This window comes from Molossus molossus, unplaced genomic scaffold, assembly GCF_014108415.1.
Source record: "Molossus molossus isolate mMolMol1 unplaced genomic scaffold, mMolMol1.p scaffold_m16_p_13, whole genome shotgun sequence".
Classification (NCBI taxonomy): Eukaryota; Metazoa; Chordata; class Mammalia; order Chiroptera; family Molossidae; genus Molossus; species Molossus molossus.
Window position 1 is genome coordinate 47783992 of NW_023425348.1, and position 18988 is coordinate 47802979.

Consider the following 18988-nt stretch of genomic DNA (forward strand, 5'->3'; position numbering starts at 1 on the left):
CCTGCTGCATGCTGCCAACTCTACCATCAGCTGTGATGTTGAAGAATATATGTTTTAATACAATTTCCTTTTTGATTGTGAATTTTCATTTATGAAAACTGCTAATTTGATAGGCAAAAAATGCTACCTTGGATTACTAGTCATATAGAGTAAGTTGTCCCTTGTTTCAAAGCCAATTGTATTTTTGTCACTCTTTTTTAGATGCTTTTAAAAAAATACTTATTGGAGCATTGGTAGATTTTCTAATTTAAACTTTTTATATAATAAAGGTATCAATAACATTTTGACCTGTGGAAGGAAATCATGATATATCCCCAAATTTTACTCTAACTTGAGGCAGAATCTGTAGATCAAACCAGAGTAAAGCATTGATATACTCATAGGCAACTGGAATTAAGCTTACATTAGTAAGTCATTATATCAAGCCATTAAGGATAAGGGAAAGTGGATTAGTAAGGGTCACCTGCTTCACACAGCCTGAATGTCCTTGCCGCAGCTGATCTTGAACATAGCCAGAACTCGAGTTCTGATCTGTTTGGTTTTGGCACCATAGATGATGGGATTGATCACAGGAGGCAGAAGTAGATAGACATCACCCATGAGAACACGCACAATGGGATGAAGGCTGTTTCCATAACGATGCACCACTGAGAGGCCAATGAGAGGCACGTAGAAGGCCAATACCACACTGATGTGTGACACACAGTTTCCAAACGCCTTGGCCCGATCTGACTTGGAAGGCAGTTGTAGAACTGCTCGTATTATCAGAAAGTAGGACAAGGAGATGAACAGGACATCCACGCCCATAATCAACAGAATGACAGTAAGACCATAGACCACATTGGGCCGTATGTCTGTTTGGGCCAAATTCATTACATCCTGGTGCACACAATAGGAGTGTGAGAGCACATTGGAGTTGCAGAAGGCTAGCCGCTTGATGAGCAGAGGCAGAGGGATAAAGAAGAGGGATCCACGGACCACGGCCACCACGCAAATCTGGGCTGTTACCGTGTTGTTGAGCACAGCAGCATGGCGCAGTGGGTGGCAGATGGCTATATACCGGTCAAAGGCCATGGCCAACAGAATGGTGGACTCAATGGCTGAGAGTGCATGAATAAAGAACATCTGGGCAATGCAGGCATCAAAGGTAATCTCTCGGGAATCAAACCAGAAGAGGGCGAGGATCTTGGGCATGGTGGATGTGGACAAGGCCAGGTCAATGGCTGCCAGCATGCAGAGAAAGAGGTACATGGGAGCGTGCAGGCTGCGCTCCATCCTTATAATAAAGACCACGATGCAGTTTCCAAATACTGCCATGGCATACATTGAAAGCAGAGGGAAGCCGATCCAGAAATGGACTTCTTCTAGTCCTGGGAAACCATTAAGCACAAAGGTGGCATGTGTGAAGTTGCAGGAACTCATAGCTGGCACGGAGAAGGGGGCACTGGAGAGGATCAGGTCACACTGGCAGCCTGGTAAGACATGGAGCACAATCAGAGAGGCCTGCCCTGGAAACCTAGGGACTGAATGCACCTCAGCTCTCCCCTTATTCTCTCCTCCCTCTTCAAAGCCATTTAGGCTCTTTCATAAGCTATGAAGCCCTCTCCCAAAGGGAAAAGTGACAGCTCAAATTCATGTACTAATCACTATTCTCAAGGTCCATTTATATTTTTAAAAAGAAACCTTTTGGAAACCCCTTCTAGAGCTGTGTCCTCCTTCCTCTTCCCTCCCCTTCCCTTCCCTCCTCTTCCTTCCCCTCCCCTCCCCAAGCCTCCCCTCCCATCTCCCTTCTTTCCTCCAATTATTCATTCACTCCATAAACATTAACTTATATTACCTACTATCAACAAGATTATTTGCTAGATGCTGCTAATACAGAGGTGAAAGACACTTTTTCCCCTTCAGATGCCCTGCTTAGGTTGAAAAACAGACAAGTAACCAAATTATTAGAGTTTTGGGATATGTTAGCATAAGGTGAGCATTTAATGCATGGGAAACAAAGAAGCATGACCAAGGGAACCTTTCTGAAAAAGATGATCCTTCTGTTCAGTCTTGAAACGAGTAGAAATCAAAACAGAGAAGGGAATAAAGTGTGTACTAAGCCATTGAGGACAGGGAGGTTATTTTTTTATTGTTGCAAATTTTCAGGATTCTAGGTCCCCAGATTTTCAGGTCTAAGGTCAGTGAGGGGGAAAGAAACACAACAGCATATATATATATATATATATATATATATATATATATATATATATATATTAAAAGGAAAAAGAATATGAGACAAAAAGGTCAAAAGTCATTCTATTAAGAAAAAACGGAAACTCATCTGGGGTCATGGAATGAAAGGCAGTAGCTCCCTCCAACGCCTTCTCTGGAGATAAAGGTGCTGGCAGGGTGTGTGGACTCTAGCAGATCCTAGATGTCTGGCATGGTCTCTGAATGCTCTTCTCTCTGCTCCTGGAGGATGGGTTCCTACATACCTGAACACTGCCTCCAAGGCCACTCTCATTGCCCCAAGGAGAACCTGGGCTGAGTGTAGATGTTTCAAGAGCTTTGTCTTACCTGGAACAATGTCCAACAAGTCATTTATATGAGGGCAGACATTTCCTTTGTGAAAACCCAGTGTTGTTCTGCCCCACCCCCTCCCCAACCCTAACCACATATGCTCTGACTTCCCTGCTAGGCTCCCTAATGCCATGACTTTTAGAGCTAATTATCTATAAAGAGCCAAGGGCTTGGCTTCAAGAAGAGCCTCTGAATCTAGGGAATAAACTCTGCAGGAGTCTTCATCAGTGGTGTTCATGTTAATCTGTTCATCTGCCCACGAGTCTTTACTCCTAACCTTGGTCCTTACTGCAACTGGGAGAACTCTTCCATTTGGTTTTAGGAGAGAATTTGGAAACCAGAGATCTTAAAATAAATATGATAAGATGAGAACTAAAAGATTTGACTTGAATTATCCCCATCATAGATAAACCAGGAATAACAAATCCAGGGTTTAAAGGTTATAAAATCCATACCCCTGACCACCACTTGCTCTTCTCCATCCTCAGAACTTGTACAAAGACATAACAGCTATTCTCCTTGACAAGTATAGATCCCAACTTTGGACCCTAGCTGCTGTGAGAAAATAAAAAACCCTTTCAGAGACAGATAATTGCATCCTTCAGTGAGATAAAAGGTAGCTTCTATCTTGTATCCGTCCAATCATCTATGTATCTATCATAGGTAGATTAGGTAAAGGATGGAAAGTATGTGGTAATGCTAAGGGAGGGAGGCCAACTTACTGCACCTCTATGTCCAAGAGAAATGGGGCCCACATGAAGAAAAATGTGGGCATGGAAGTAGCAAGGGAAGCATAGTAGCATATTTCCCCCCTTTGCAAGGCCTCCTGCCCCTTCTACTGCATGTGGCACTTACAGATATAAGGGTCTCTTTTGGCCCAGAGTTGGATACTGTCTTAACCCATCTCTTCACAGGACATCTTTTCTGCTTGTAGCAGTCTAAGACTTTGGGCCATCATCTTATTTCCCTGGTTACTTATCTCAGACGACCTCATGTCTCCCTCCCATGTTGCCTGGCCTTTGCTTAAGGTGACCCCTGGCTAGACCCAATTTCCGCTTCTTTTCGGGTCCAAATGTGGCTGTTATATTCATACTCACTTGCCTTAATGGATGGTCAGCTAATGCTCTGGGACATCCCTTCTTGGCCCATGAAGGTGTAGGTGGCACACAAAGGCTTCCCCTGCTCTGCCATGAGGCAGTATGTGGGGTCTTCAAGGTCCCTTAGGATGCAGAATTTGGGCCGCCTAATCCCACGTGAGGGTGCAGTCCCTTGAAAATGGTGCAGAGGGATCAGCTGGAGCTGGTTTGCCCTTTCAGGCACAGGCTTATTTATAATGCTGTCCAGGAGGCCCATGGGAACAGGCTGTGGGAACATGGACTAAGGCTCCAGGGGTGTGACAGACAGGAGAATATCAACATGTCTTTTTGTGTGTCACTCCCACAGGCTTCACACTGCTTTTGTCTGGGGGCGGGGAAACCACAAAGGGCCCACTGCCTCTTCTGTTGCTCCCACTCTTACAGACACAGGGTCTCGACAGTCCGTCTCCACTCCTCCAGGTAACTCAAACTCCCACAATCAGTGCTTTCCGCATTAGCCACTTTGCCAACACAACCGTCAATGAGCGTTTATTAATGTCCTTGCGTTCTAGGAGCTTATATCCTCTTTATAAATCAAAGGAGCATAAGAAAATGTAGCCCTGTCATTCAAAATAAGGGCATGCACTTCTTCAGCTGTTCTTTTCCCATCTTTTCTTTCAGTTAATGAAACACACTGATGTATGGAAAAGATTAGATGAGATTAAAGCTCTTTGTGTTAGGTCACATAGTTAATTAGTGATAATTTTGGCTGCAGGACCAGTTTTTCTGACTCTTTATTCATTCACATGCAACAAATATTTATCAAGGGCTTATAATGTAAAAAACAAAACAAAAACAAATAGCACCCTAGAACCGCCCCAACTCCCATCCTCATGGAATATACATTCTGGTGAGAGGGACAGACAATAAATGGAGTTAATATGAAAAACCAAAAAGGATGTTAAATAAAGGGAAGGTGGGAACAGATAAATATCAAGGGGGCAGTTGAACTTTTAAACGAAGTTGCCAGGGATGGCCTCACATTATAGAACCATTTGAGGAGAAGCCTGACGGGAATGAGAAATATATATATGGAGATATTTGAGAAAGGCCATTCCAGGAAGAAGATACAGAAACTAAAATAAAGTTCCTGAGAAGAGTGTATGTGATAGTTTAGAACAACAAGGAGGCCAGTGTGCCTGAGCAGACAGACAAGGAGATAATAGTAGGGGGATGAAATCATAGAAGTAATGGGTAATTGAATCATACAGGCCCTTATGGGACTTAGACAACTTTTAACAGTTTTCACTTGAGTAGCTACAACAGTGGTCATACGTCTACTACTGCTCTGGCTTTTAGAAAAGTCTCCAGCTTATTGTGAGCTTGTCCACTTTAGTCAGAATACAACATTTGCTCTGTAAACCACCCATTCATGAAGGGTCCATATTACCCACTCCCTAGGGATGGAAGCTTGTAAGTTTCTGAAACTGTTAGGCAGTGGGGCTGTTCACATGTTAGTGTGTAGGGGGAGGTTGGGGAGGAACACCTGTAGAAATAGTGTGAACATCTTGGCTATGTGGGTCTTGAGACTGAAGTTACCTCCTCTTCTTTTCATTTTTAGGACTCTGAGTATCCCCATCCTTTTCCTTTAGTCCATGTTACTCTTTTTCTTTGTCTTTTCCCTCTCCCCATGCCCTATCTTATGTTGTGTGTTCAAACAAACAAACAAACAAACAAACAAACAAACAAACAAACAAACACCCAGTAGGTAATTCTACATCATCTGAACTTTTTCACTGATTTCCAACAGTGGATAAAATACAGTCCCTGGTCTTGAGAAGTGGGCATGGAGTCTGCTGTGGAAAGCTGGTTACAGTGGATTCCAAAAAGGGAAGTCGTGCACAAGGAAAAAAACACAGGTACTGAAGAAGTACCTGGAAAGGACACAAGATGGACTTGAGAAGTGAGGAAAAAGTCTCTGAAGGAAAGTCACTTCTAAGTCAGGAGAAGGGAGACGCAAGGGTGCCATAGGTGAAGATAAGAGCTCGTTCAAGGAATGAAGTGAGGTAGAGCAATCAGGTTCAAGGAAATGCAAGTTGTCTGTTGTGTCTGGAGCACCACATACAGGGGAAATAATAGGCTTGGGAGGAAAATAGAGCTAGGTCACCAGAGATTTTATTACTTTTACTATGTGGTAGAATCTATTTTAGAGTCTAGAAGATAGCAAAAATGAAACAAAGACCTTAAATACCAAGATCTTACCTTGTAATGGGAACCAAGACAAGAAATAAACAGATATGTAGTATGTTGAGGGATGAAACAAGGCAGATAGGAAAGACAGTGAATGCAGATAGGAATTGAGGGAGAAGTTTTGTTATTTTGTATAATGTCAAGAGCCCTGTAATAAGGTGACACTTAAGTAGAAGTCTATATAAAATGATGCAGTAAATCATGTCGGTACCTGGGAGAAGAATATTTCAGGTAGAGAGGATAGCAAGTGTTAAGTCTAAAGTTGAAGCAGGCTTGGTGAGTTTAAAGAAACATCCAGAGGCTAGTGTGGGTGTAGGAGAGTGGATAAAGGGGAGACTAGTCAGAGAAGAAGTTGAGATGATGGAGGGGAGTCAGATATAAGATATAATGACTGTGAATATTCCCTGAATAAGACAGGAGGCCACTGGAACATGCTCAGTGGAGGAAATGACATGATTTGTCTTGTCTAGACTGTAAAGCTAAAGTAGATGAAAAAGATTCACCAGCAGACTATTACATTTCAGGTCCAAGATGATGATGGATTGGATCAAGGTGGTAGTAGTAGAGGTGGTAGAAAGTAGCTGGATTCTAGATATCAATATCTGAAATATCTGGAAGAAAGAGTCATCAGCATTTTCTGATAAATCAGATGTGGAACGGGAGAGAGGGGCCATGGCTCCAACTGTTCTGTCTCAGCAGATTCAAAGGCAGAGTGTCTGAGTTTTGGGAGACTGTGGTTGAGCCTGTTTTTGTCTTGATGTGCATATATAGTGTTGGACATGATGAATGTAACATGATTATTAGATATTCAAGTGGAAATACTGATCCATAGGCAGTTGGATATGAAGTATACATATTAACTTGGGATTTGTCAGCATATAGATGATATTTAAAGCCATAAGCCAAATGAGATGATCAAAATGCAAATACAACAAAGAAAAAAAAAACAAGTCTGAGAACAATATCCTGGGACATTAAAGATCAGGGAGATAGAGTTTACAATAATCGAGACTAAAAATATTATTGATAATGATAAACATGCTGAGAATTTTTTCAACATTCTTATTATTAAATCGTCATATAGTCACTTAATGAGTTCCCTGTACATGTGACTGACTACTTCTACTTCCTTGCTGGACTGGATACCAGCTGCAGAACCCACCTTTACGGAGTGATTCCAATATGTCATTAAAATATGTGCTTTAACAATTTGAAAATTAATGGAGAAACCCAAGTTGAAGAATAATCAACTTGCTGGATTAAACTGTTACATAAAATATATGACACAAATGAAAACATTTCTAAGTAAATTACACAAATTATAATTAATTTGCAATCTATAGTCACTTTTCAGTTTCTGCTAGGGCAGAGAGTTAATGGAGGTTTGAGACATATTCTAGAATGTACTTAGTTCAGAAAAAACATCAGAAATACCTTTGTGAGATTTAAAAACTTTGTTTTGGGCTTTTCCTCCATAGTTTGAAAATTTCTAGAGGACAGAGTTGTATAATTATATATATATTTGTGATATGTAATATATATGTATATACACATACCTAATAGATATACATGTATACACCAATTATGTATGTATATGTGTATATATATATATATATATATATTATGTGTGTGTGTATATTTATATATACAGTTTACAGTATAAGCAACAATAAGAGCAAAAGGACCCTGGAGTCAGTTTGCATGAATGTGAAATATGGCTGTCACTTACCAGCTGTTTAAGCATGTTATTTAACATTATGTACTTTGATTTTTCTCATTGATATTAGAAGTAACTACCTTATAATGCTTAATTGTAAAATGTGTTAATATATGCTAAAAAAACACACCTAAAACCATGACTGGCCAAGGGAAATAATAAGAGTTAGTTAAAACTATTATTACAGTTAGCAAATACTACCTAATTCTCACAAAGGAGTGATTTTTTTTTTCATGATGTGTTGCTCTGACTGTTGTGACATGGATAAAGTAAAAAGGGAAAAATTGTTGGCAGGATTAACAATAGTTTAGATTGAATTGTGCTGGGGATAAGAATTTTGAGATTCAGAGCTTTAGGCTGTTCGTCCCTCTCATTCTTATGTCTCTGTCTCCACATCTGTAAAATAAAGGAATCAAACTAGGTGATATTCTACATATAACCCAATCCTAACTTTAAATTTTTGCTCACTTAGCTTCATCGAGCACTAGTTCTGTTTTGCAATAACATGACCTGATGTAGACTGTCTCTACAATTCTGAGTCTATATGTTTTTGGAGTGGAGAATTTTTATTACGGCCCTGCGTATCTGTTTGGTCTTCACGCTGTAGATGATGGGGTTCATCACAGGGGGGATCAGCAGGTAGGTGTTAGCAATCATAGTATGCACATAAGGGGGGGCCCGTTTTCCAAATCTGTGTACAAAGGACAGACTGATCAATGGAATATAGAAAATAGCAACAGCCCCGATATGGGAGATACATGTGCTGAAGGCGTTCTTCCTCTCTTCTGGGGATGCAATGCTGAGCACAGTCTTAATAATCAAAACATAAGAAAGGAGGATGAGGATTGAGTCCACCCCAACAGTAGAGATCATGGCAGTCAACCCCACCACACTGTTGATCCTGGTGTCTGTGCAGGAGAGCTTCATCACGTCGGGGTGGAAGCAGTAGGAGTGGTGGAGCACATGGCTGCGGCAGTAGGACAGTCTTTTAAGAAGGGCCACCATTGGTGTCAGCATTAGTGTCCCCCTGATGACAACTGCCACTCCAATTTGAACTATTCTGGAGTCAGTTAAAATGGTGGCATACCTGAGAGGATTGGAAATGGCCACAAAACGATCAAAGGCCATGGCCAACAGCACCGAGGATTCCATGACAGTGAAGAGCTTAATAAAAAACATCTGCAACAAGCAGGCATTAAAGCTGATCTTTCTGGCATTGAACCAGAATATACCCAACACAGTGGCTAGGGTGGATATGGACAAGCCAAGGTCAGTGGTGGACAGCATGGATAGGAAATAATACATGGGTTCATGGAGGCTGGGCTGAGTGACAATGGCAAAGAGAATCAGGCTGTTTCCCGAGAGGGCGGTTATATAGAGAAAGCAGAAGGGAATGGAGATCCAGATGTGGAAGGCTTCCAGCCCAGGAACACCAGTGAGCAGGAAAACGATGGAAGAGGACGTGGTGTTCTGGAAGATGGACATGCTGAATTATAAGCACAGAATTCCAAGGTGAAACTCTGGAACAACGAAAAAAACTACATTTAAAAAATCAATCTAATTTCAAATAATTTTATTGAACTCCAAACTAACCAAAGATGAATATCTATATATTGTATAATTATGGATGACTCGTTTAAATTGATAAAAGAATTGTAAGTTTTAATTGCTGTGGTAGGTGCTGTTTAAAATGTTTGTATTTCTATTTTTTGTATTTATCTTAGACTACAATTTTTCTTCCCTGGGGCCCTTTGCTCATAGCTATGTTTATTCTATGTGACCTTTTCTTTCATTCCTCTAGTGAGAAATGTCTGAACTAAATAAAGACATTTACCCAAGACTGGCCGATCCCAGTTCATTCTTTCTGGAATGCTTCAGTTGTGATAAAGAGGTAGCAGGTTGGTTTTCATGGATAGTTCACATCAGAGAAAAGTAGATGGGGTCTATATTACATCAGCCGTAAGTATAGAAAGCAGAGAATCGTAGGACAATCTGGGAAGCCAGAAAATGTCGAGAAAGAAACACAAGTAACACATATTAAATGATACTAAATGGCGTAGGCACCAGTGCAGCGTGTCTATAGTATCTGACCTTTACAATGACCCTGAGAATGCAGCACCTGATGTCACATTTGAGAGAGATGGAGAGTTACAGCACAGGCCTACCACCGTAGGGACAGTGGGGGCATGGTCTCTGCCCTCACTTGACATATGTGCTACCATGTTCAGATATATTTCTTCTGTCTGCCTGAGGACTAGTTGTTCTCTAGAACAGATTTTCTCCATTTTAGTGAGACATACTTTTCAAGAGATACCTAATACAATGTTACTGTTTTGCTCTCGAGGGAAAGATGTTACTTTATGGCAAACATCTCATTTCTTTTTTCACTGAGTAGAAAATTCAAACTAAGCATGTGGGTATGTATGAGTTGGAAGAGGCCCTGAGGATCACAGAGCTCCATCAGTGAGAAGTAGCCGATATTAAGGTAATTCTTCTTCGGGGGAACCGAAGTGTTTCTAGGACACACAAGTTTGCCCAGATAAAGTGCCACCTCAAGGATTCTCTAAAGAAGCATTAGTTTAAAAATTGGGAAACACTGAATGGAAATTAGAGAAGATAAGAAATGTTAAGTTACATGAGTTGACTTCGTGAACTATAACTGAAGAATCTTAAGTTTAGAGTTATAAGTGTGTCCTCAGGGAACCAATGAAATTACTGTCAGGAAGGTATTATCAAATCTCATCACAAAAATGAGTGAACAGAAAGGGAACATATATTAAGAAAGAGAACATTTTTAAATACTACTTCCAGTGATTGTTTATTAAATGCTAGGAATGCAGTCGACATTATACAGAAATAAAGTCTGGCCCAACTGGCATGCATGTCACAATACATTGTGAAAGTCTAATAGGTTAACAGGTTCTATTAGCACTTTTCATGAATAGATTGATTTCTGAAAAACATTTTTGGTAACTATACTTAGTTTTGAAAAAATACATATTGATCAGGACAAACTAAAAATATATTTATTAAATGAATGATACTTATGTTAATATTTTTTTAAATCCTCACCTGAGGATACTTTTCCACTTATCTTCAGATAGAGTGGGAGGAAGGGAGGGAGAGAGAGAGAGAGAGAGAGAGAGAGAGATCGATGTGAGAGAGACACATCGACTGGTTGCCTCCCCCATGACCCTGACCAGGGCTGGGGACGAACCGCAACCTAGGTATGTGCCCTTGACCAGAATCGAACCCGAAACTCAATGGTTTGAGGGCCGATGCTCTAACGGCTGAGCCAAACTGGCCAAGGTGGCTTATGATAATATTTAAACAGGTTTTCCTCTCATTTTTTCACAAGTCTCTGGCCTGTTTATTTACCATTAATACACAGAACCTGGGACTCAGTTTTTAAAGTTAACTTCCTGGTGTTATTGGGAGGTAGAATACTTAAGAAAAAGGGAATACTTCAATTCTGTGTACAAAAGGTTTGGGGTATTTAAAGAAGGCTATTCAGTCCTTGAAAGGACTCTGTGTGTTGTGTAAGTCAATACGAAGTATTGCCAGGCTTTTAGAAAAAAGTGCTGTGTGAAAAGTGCTGCATCAGAATGAACTTGGATATGTCTTCCTTAGCTCCTGCTTTATGCTCTCAGAGACATTTACTGAGTACCTTCATTGTGCAGACTAGAACTAAGACATAACATGAACAAAATTCCTCTTAAAGAGTTTATAATCAAGTGAGGGAGAAAGACTAGCACTCTTTTTAAATAACTCCAATATCTGATATACTATGATGCATAATAACACTGGATATGAGAGTGCAGAGACCTTCATGTATTCTGGCTGTCACAAAGATTTTCATGATGATTATGGTAATATGCAATGACTGAGTTGTAATTTTGGTCACTGAGTTTTAGCAAATTTTATATGATCATTTTTTTTTTTTTTAAATTGCCATCTGAACAATTTTTCATTCATTCTAACTTCTTCATGGCTCTCCTTACACTATTTCATTAATTCAAACAATTTACTCATTGCTCAGTTGCACATTCTCCTTGGTGGTGTTTTCCCTTCCCTTTCTGGCTTGGAGATGAAAAGAAGAACATAGAGTTTAGGTTGAAATAATCTGTGCTGAGCCTGGCAACAGAAAACTCTTTCAAATCCTTTCACTTTATCCTTCTATATCTTCCTGCATCTGCTTCTCATTCATCCTGGGCTGGAAATGGGATTCCTTATTCCTTTTCATAGCCAGTAACTCCACACAAGCTCTTGAGCCCCCACCATCAACAGTTCATTTCAGTATCAAACTGAGAGCTCACACTGTGTATTGTGTCAACCAGAGAAAACCAGAGAAGTTGCCAGGGCATCATCTTTTTTAAAGCTGAAAACCTTATTATTATTATTTTTTATTTATTTATTTAATTATTATTATTATTTTAATCCTCACCCGAGGACATTTTTCCCATTTATCTTTAGATGGGGTGGGGCGGGAAACACACACATTGACTGGTTGCCTCCTACATGACCCGAGCCAGGGTCACCTCAACTGAGATATGTGCCCCTGGCCAGAATCGAACCCGCGACTCTTTGGTCCTCAGGCTGATGCTCTAACCATTGAGAAAAACCAGCCAGGGCTATAATTTATTTTTTTACAGATATTTCTCCTTTTCCCCCCAGACACCCTCCTCCTGATCCCACTCCCTCACCCCCAAGCATTGTTGTCTATCTACATAGGTTACACACATATGCATTTAAGTTCTTTGGTTTATCTCATCCCTCCCCCGGCCCTGCTTCTCTGAGGTTTGTCAGTCTGCACCGTACTACTTTCTATGTCTCTGGGTCTATTTTGTTCATTATATTCCACAAATACGTGAGATCATGTGGTATTTGTCTTTCTCTGATTGGCTTACTCTCCAGGTTCCTCCATGTGGTCTCAAAGGATAGGATATCTTTTTTTCTTCCAGCTGCACAGTGTTCCATTGTGTATATGTAGAAAACCTTATTTTTAATAAGAGCCTAGTAACTCTTATGAAAATGAGAAATGGAAAAGTACCAATTCTGAGCACCTACTACACGCCAGGAACTGTATTAGTTACACATCAGAGGATATGTAACTCTAGTGCAACCTGTAGAGTGCACAACAAGGGTAAGATATTTCTAAGCGGTAAGACAGAAATAGAGACCAGTGACAGATACTGAGTGTGCGTATACAAGAATGTGTCTGTGTGTTTCAAGAATGATTAGTTCCAAGAAGTCTTAACAGTGTAGGTAAAATATAACCATGTAAAGTTCTGATGAACAGAACAAGTTCACAAAGATGAAAAGCAGGAAAGGGTGTTTTTGACGTTGATAAAGACACGAGCAGGAACTGGGTGAATAACAGAAAAACAAGAAAATTGCTATGCTGGAGCCTCACAAGTGAAACTAAAGAAATCAGCGGGGCAGGACATGAAACTCTTGCATTCCATGGGGAGAATAAGAAACTTAGATTTTAGTTGCAAAGCACCAAGAGCCAGGCATTTCCCAATATTTTATGAATAAGTAAGACAAATCATTCTCCATCTCTTCTGATTTAATGCCAACAAAATTCCTTTCCTCTTTAGTATCTTATTTTATATCATTGGCTCTCGTTTGGCATTCTAAAATACTCAAGTTTTGCCCCAATCCAATAATAAAAGATTCCCACACTTATCAATAGATATTTTTAGCACACATCCAATTCATCCAAGATATATTGACCATATCTCATAACTGGCCATTGTTCTTAGTGAGGGCAGAAAGACATAAATCTGTTTCTTCTTTCATTTCCTGCCATATATTTTATGACAAAAATTGTTCTTTGGGCAATCTTTTGTTTATTATTTCTTCATCTAAAGTAACAATCTGGAATCTTTCTGCAATGACTCACAGAAAATTCTCCAACTGATGTCATCGATGATTTTCTAAACACCAACTCCAAAGTTTATTTTTAGACTTGTTTCCCTCTCCCTTGTCTCCAATTTCTTCCATGTTGCCCACCTCCTCTGAAATTTTCTCCTTCATACCTTCGATGATAGTTATTCTGTGGGGCCTTCTGCACCCATTTACCAAACAATATTTTTGTACTCTGTCTTTTAATTGTGGCGCTCCTTAGGAGTCTGAAATTTTTTCTTGCTATCTGACATACTATACTCTCCTTGGCATATCTTAGTTATTACCATGGCATTAAAGAGCATTTATATTCAGATGACTTGCAAATCTGAAATCTACATGGCCTTTTCTGAGTTCTATATTTCATAAGTTGATAGAATTTTTAAAGCTGTGGCAAGGTTTCAAACTTGAAAGCAGTAAAGGATTGTAGAACTGGAGTGAGGAGATCACATCAACAATGCAGGAAAATAACTGACAGCCATTTGGAGAATAAATCTAAGCTCTCTGCTTAGTGCCCATGAATAAAAGGTGAATACAATTTTATCTCCCCTAAGGGACATCTTCGTCCATAATCCCTCAGATAACTCAACTTCAATATGAACCAAACCCATTGTGTTCCTTTTCCCTTCTAAATGCTTTATTTATTAGTAAATTATATAAAATTCTAGCAAATCATCTAATTAGCATTTCTCCTTGCCCCCCACACATATATACATTCTTCTCCTGATTTCATCCCCTGCATACAATTTACAATGAAATTATTTTTTTTGTTAATCCTCACCTGAGGATATTTTTCCGTTGATTTTTAGATAGAGTGGAAGGGAGAGAAGGAGGGAAGAGAGAGAGAGAGAGGGAGGAAAAGAGAGAGGGGGAGAGAGACAGAAACATTGATGTGAGAGAAACACATCAACTGGTTGCCTCTCACATGACCCTGGCCAGGGCAGGATTGAACCTAGGTATGTGCCCTTGACTGGGAGCCAAACCCCAAGCCCTTTGGTCTATGGGCGGATGTTCTAACTGCTGAGCCAAACTGGCCAAGGCCCAATAAAATTCTTAATTTTACTTCTGAAATGTCATAAACTGGAGCATCAGGTGGTCTGCATATGAAGGCATAAGCAACAGCAATATGGTTGGTAGTGGGTGCTTGAAGCTGCATTTAATTGCATTTTCTTACATTGAAAGAATATAACTGTTCATATCAAAGAATAAAGGGAGACTAATGGATTTTATTAGAAAGACATATTAAAATTCCCCCAAGTCACACTTTTGCACTGTCATCATCCTTAAATCTGTTTAATCCATCCTCTATAATCCATGCACAACCTTCATTTTTTTCTTGTGAAAGTGAACTATAATCTCTCAACTAATTTTCCTGTCCATTTAGATCCCAATGATTCTCCTCTTCTGTTGTGAGCTGTGGCTTGTGTTTGTCTTTAACGTCTAAATTATACCATATGACATTATCACTATTGTCCAAGCCATTGTCAATGTGTGTGACTGACATGGGTTTGGATCCTTTCTCAAACACTAACTAGGTTTGAGACCTTGCACAGCAATACTAACAAAAATACGAATTATAACAATAGCTACTATTTATTGGAACTTGTTACTTGAATGTTACTGTACTAAGCATTTTATAAACATATTCTTTTAATTCTTAGTACAATATAATGTGGCAAGTATTATTAAATTTACTTTAAATTCTCTGATCTGATAAAGAAACTGAATATCAGAGAGGCTATAAAACGTATTCAGGGTCACACACGACTAGTGAAAGTCAGAGCTGGGATTCTAAATCCAGTTCTTAATTCCAAGGCTCATGATCTTAAGAACTACTATCACCTGCAAGTAATGAAAGTTTTTTTGATCCAGTTTCCTCATGTATAAGGTAGAATATGCTTAATACAGTGCCTGCCATGCAGTAGGTGTTCAAATAGGTATTTTTCATTTTTATTAGAAACATTGACCTTAGAAGTGAGGTGTTAAGCCCCTGACAACCTCTTTGGTTTATAAGCACCAAACCACTAACCATAAATATATTGGCACAATGATTAAGTCTTTTGACTAACGAACAACAAGCTATTCAACCTACAACTCACAGAACAATATACAGATCTCCTGAGGATAAATACTTCAACAAATTCTACTATCTACTTCAGTCCACTACCTCTTTATCTAATCTAATTTTGTTCAATGAGAGGAAATTCTTCTCTGTGGATAAGAAATCTCAGCTCATTCAGAGTCAAGCATTTTCACTGAACAAAACAATTTTACTTACAGAGCCCATGTAGCAGTTCTATCTGTCCCTCTCAGGCTGGCTTAGAAGGCTGAAAAGGCTTAGATTCCAGGAAAGATTTGAGCTTTTGTGGAGACTGTTCAGCCTGGTTGCAGGCAGTCACAGAGCTGAGAGACCAGTTCCTGGTGGTGGTGTAATTCACTGTGTCTCCAGTGTCTGGGGATTCCTAGAAGACTCCTCCCCACCCCCACCCCCCCCCATATAGTCTTTTTGTATCTGTTACATTATGCAATTACTTATTATGGCTATGTGCTTTATAGGCTGACACAATTTTTTTTCTGTCTTTGTGTTCTTTTATGGAAGGGCTTTTTGTACAATCAGTTTTGAGTTATAATTCATATACCATCAAATTCACCCATTTAAAGTACAATTCAATAGGTCTTTGTAAATTCACAGAGTTGTAAAACAACCATCATCATAGTCCAATTTTAGAAAATTTTCATCACCCGAATAAGAAACCCCATGCCCACTAACAGCCATTCTGTGGAGGCTTTTTAAAAATGAAATTTTATATCAGATTGCTAAAAGGCATTTTCCTATATAAATGCAAATATAAATCAGATTTGTGCCCCATAACTCCTTAGTATCTATTGCTATTCACAGAAGCCATGTTTCACTAGCCTACCTGTATGTCTTCGTATCCTCTCTTTACAAGTAGAAAAAATATAATTGCTTTTTCTATACATGTATCTAGTAAACATTTCATAAGAGTATCCTATATTTCAAATATCATGGTAAGTAATGGAGATCTAGAAAAAGAATACAACATAGCTCTTACTGTTCAGGGTTTCCCAGTTTAGTGTAGAAAACAGACAGGTTAATCAATAATTATCAATATTGATAACCAATGATAAGGTGATCTTAGAGACATGAACCAAGTACTTGATGAATCTAGTAGGTAAAAATATCAGCCCACAAGTTAGGTATGCAAAAATAAAGTTTTATTTACTTTTTCATAATTCAACCTGCTATTTTGAAACCTCAGCCCACTAGGTGGAAAAAAACTAATCAAAATAATTTGGGATATTTCCCCACTTGTGTTCAAATTTTAAAGATCTTATATCATGGAATTTGGGTAGATTGGTGATGGATCTGGCCAGTAATGTCATCTGATGGGAGGTGACTATTGCCCTCTTCAGTCTTCAGTAAATAGTCCCCACAGATTATGGCCCCATTAGCTACTCAGATATTCCCACTGTTTCTGGGCCACTCTTGAGCATATAAGTATTGGAGTCATCCTCGATTTCTGTCTCTGCGCTCTGTATACAAACCTGAAAATCTGGCCAACACCTTTGAAAATATAACCAGAATTTAATCACTCTTCATCACTTTAAAAAATGCTTCCCCTATGTAAGTAACACGTATCTCCCACTTAGATAATTTCAGCAGTTTCCTAATTTCTCTGTTCTTTCATTCTTCTCCCCATCACCCAGTCTGTTTCACCATGGCAAATGTTTTGGCCTAAAACATTTTATTCTTTATAATGTAACAAAACAATAATAACAAGACAATATTTTATTATGCATTCTATGTCCAGGATGTATGTCAAATGTTTATAGTAGGCAAAATAATGACGTGTGCAGATGTCCATGTCCTAATGCCAGGACCCTGTGAATGTGTTGCCTTTACATTGTAGAAGGAAGTTTCAGATATGATTAAAGACGAAGGCCTTGAGATAGGGAGATCATCCTGGATTGTCTGGGTTTAATCTAAGCACACAAGTCCTTCAAAGTAGAGAACTAGAAAGACAGCAGCATGAGAAGAATTTGATCCACTATTGTTGGTTTTGAAGATGACAGATGGAGACTATGAACCAAGGAATGTGGGCACACTCTAGGGAGAAAACATGAGGGTTTTGATTCTCTCCCAGACCCTGTGGAAAGGAATGTAGCCCTGCCCATGCCTTAGTTTTAGTTCAGTGAGACTCATTCAGGCATCTGACCTACACAACTGGAAGATAATAAATTTGGTAGAAGAATCCATTATTACTTTGCTTTATGCTGTTACCAAGGATTAAAGAGTTTAAATAATTACTTAGGTCTCTTAGTTAATAAGTGGCACAACTAGCATTCAAAGCTTGGGCTATTTGAAAAACGTATTCCTTAGAGAATCTTCACACACCATTTTTCTAGCCCTAGTTCCAGCTCAAGTCATTCTAAACCCTACAGCACACATGCACACTATTGACAGACAGGATGTTAACTCACTGTCATGGTGTATGCTCATATTTAGCATATGAAGTTTTGTTCTGTTGTGTCTGTTTACATTGAACTCCTTGAGACCTTTGGAAACACTTTCTCTACCTGGCTGGGTACATTCTAGGGCAGTGACTGATTTCCCATTAGTCTCAGAAATGACTTGGATATGATTACATTTATTTTTACTTTGGCTAAAAGAATGTGACTTTTTTCTCAGAACAATAGTTACTACAGGAGTATCATGTACATTCTGTGCCAGAACTTGGGTTAGGGTTAGAGTGAGGGTTAGGGTTAGGGTTAGGGTTGGTGCAAGCACATGGAGCTGGCGTGCATACTGGCAAAGCATGGACACACACTGCTACACATGCTTTCAAAATACAGCTCTTCTCACTGCCCTGTGCTCACCTAGCCTAGCAGAAGAGTTGCTGGTAATTCAACTCCACCTTTTAAAAGTCTGAGCAAAATGTCCCTCAATAAAATCACACAGCAACAGGAACATGCAGTTGTCAATATCAATACCATTCAGCCGAGTATATACACCACAGTCTGTGATGTCATTCCCCTTCATATTAATGTTTTCCAAACTTGTTAATCCAAACAGAAAGAGCAGAATTAGAAACAAGAAAACTATACCACAGAGACTTGCAATAAATATAATTTATTAAATGTCAACATTTTACCGCCCTAAACAGTGAAATATTCTTGCCTATCAAATCAGCAAATACGTTTTAAAACATAATACACAATGTTGTGTTTCTGTGTTATGGTGGACTAAACACTGTTTTACCATATTTGTATGAGCTTTCTGGAAGTGAATTTTCCAGTGTATTATTGTCTCAACATGCCCATAATATTCTATTTCTAGGAATTCATCCAAAGCAAAATATCAGAGATTCAGGCCATGTTTTATAGAGAGGAACATTGATTGCAGCATTATTCACAGTAGCCAAGACTACAGGTAACAAAAATTCTCAGTGACACA

General features: G+C 39.2%; 2 protein-coding genes across 2 annotated transcripts; both read right to left on the reverse strand.

The window, feature by feature from the left end:
• Positions 1 to 468: 468 nt before the first annotated feature.
• On the reverse strand, positions 469 to 1464 carry LOC118628801 (olfactory receptor 51E2). The gene has a single exon (XM_036259764.1). The coding sequence runs from the start codon at positions 1420 to 1422 to the stop codon at positions 469 to 471; it is 954 nt and encodes a 317-aa protein (XP_036115657.1). The 5' UTR covers positions 1423 to 1464.
• A 6681-nt stretch (positions 1465 to 8145) lies between these two features.
• On the reverse strand, positions 8146 to 9090 carry LOC118628475 (olfactory receptor 51F2-like). The gene has a single exon (XM_036259465.1). It carries the CDS (start codon positions 9088 to 9090, stop codon positions 8146 to 8148), a length of 945 nt encoding a protein of 314 aa, XP_036115358.1.
• Positions 9091 to 18988: the final 9898 nt, after the last annotated feature.

Bases quoted from the DNA above. Each gene is read 5' to 3' on its own strand.
- LOC118628801 (XM_036259764.1), bottom strand. From the start codon at position 1,422: ATGAGTTCCTGCAACTTCACACATGCCACCTTTGTGCTTAATGGTTTC.
- LOC118628475 (XM_036259465.1), bottom strand. From the start codon at position 9,090: ATGTCCATCTTCCAGAACACCACGTCCTCTTCCATCGTTTTCCTGCTC.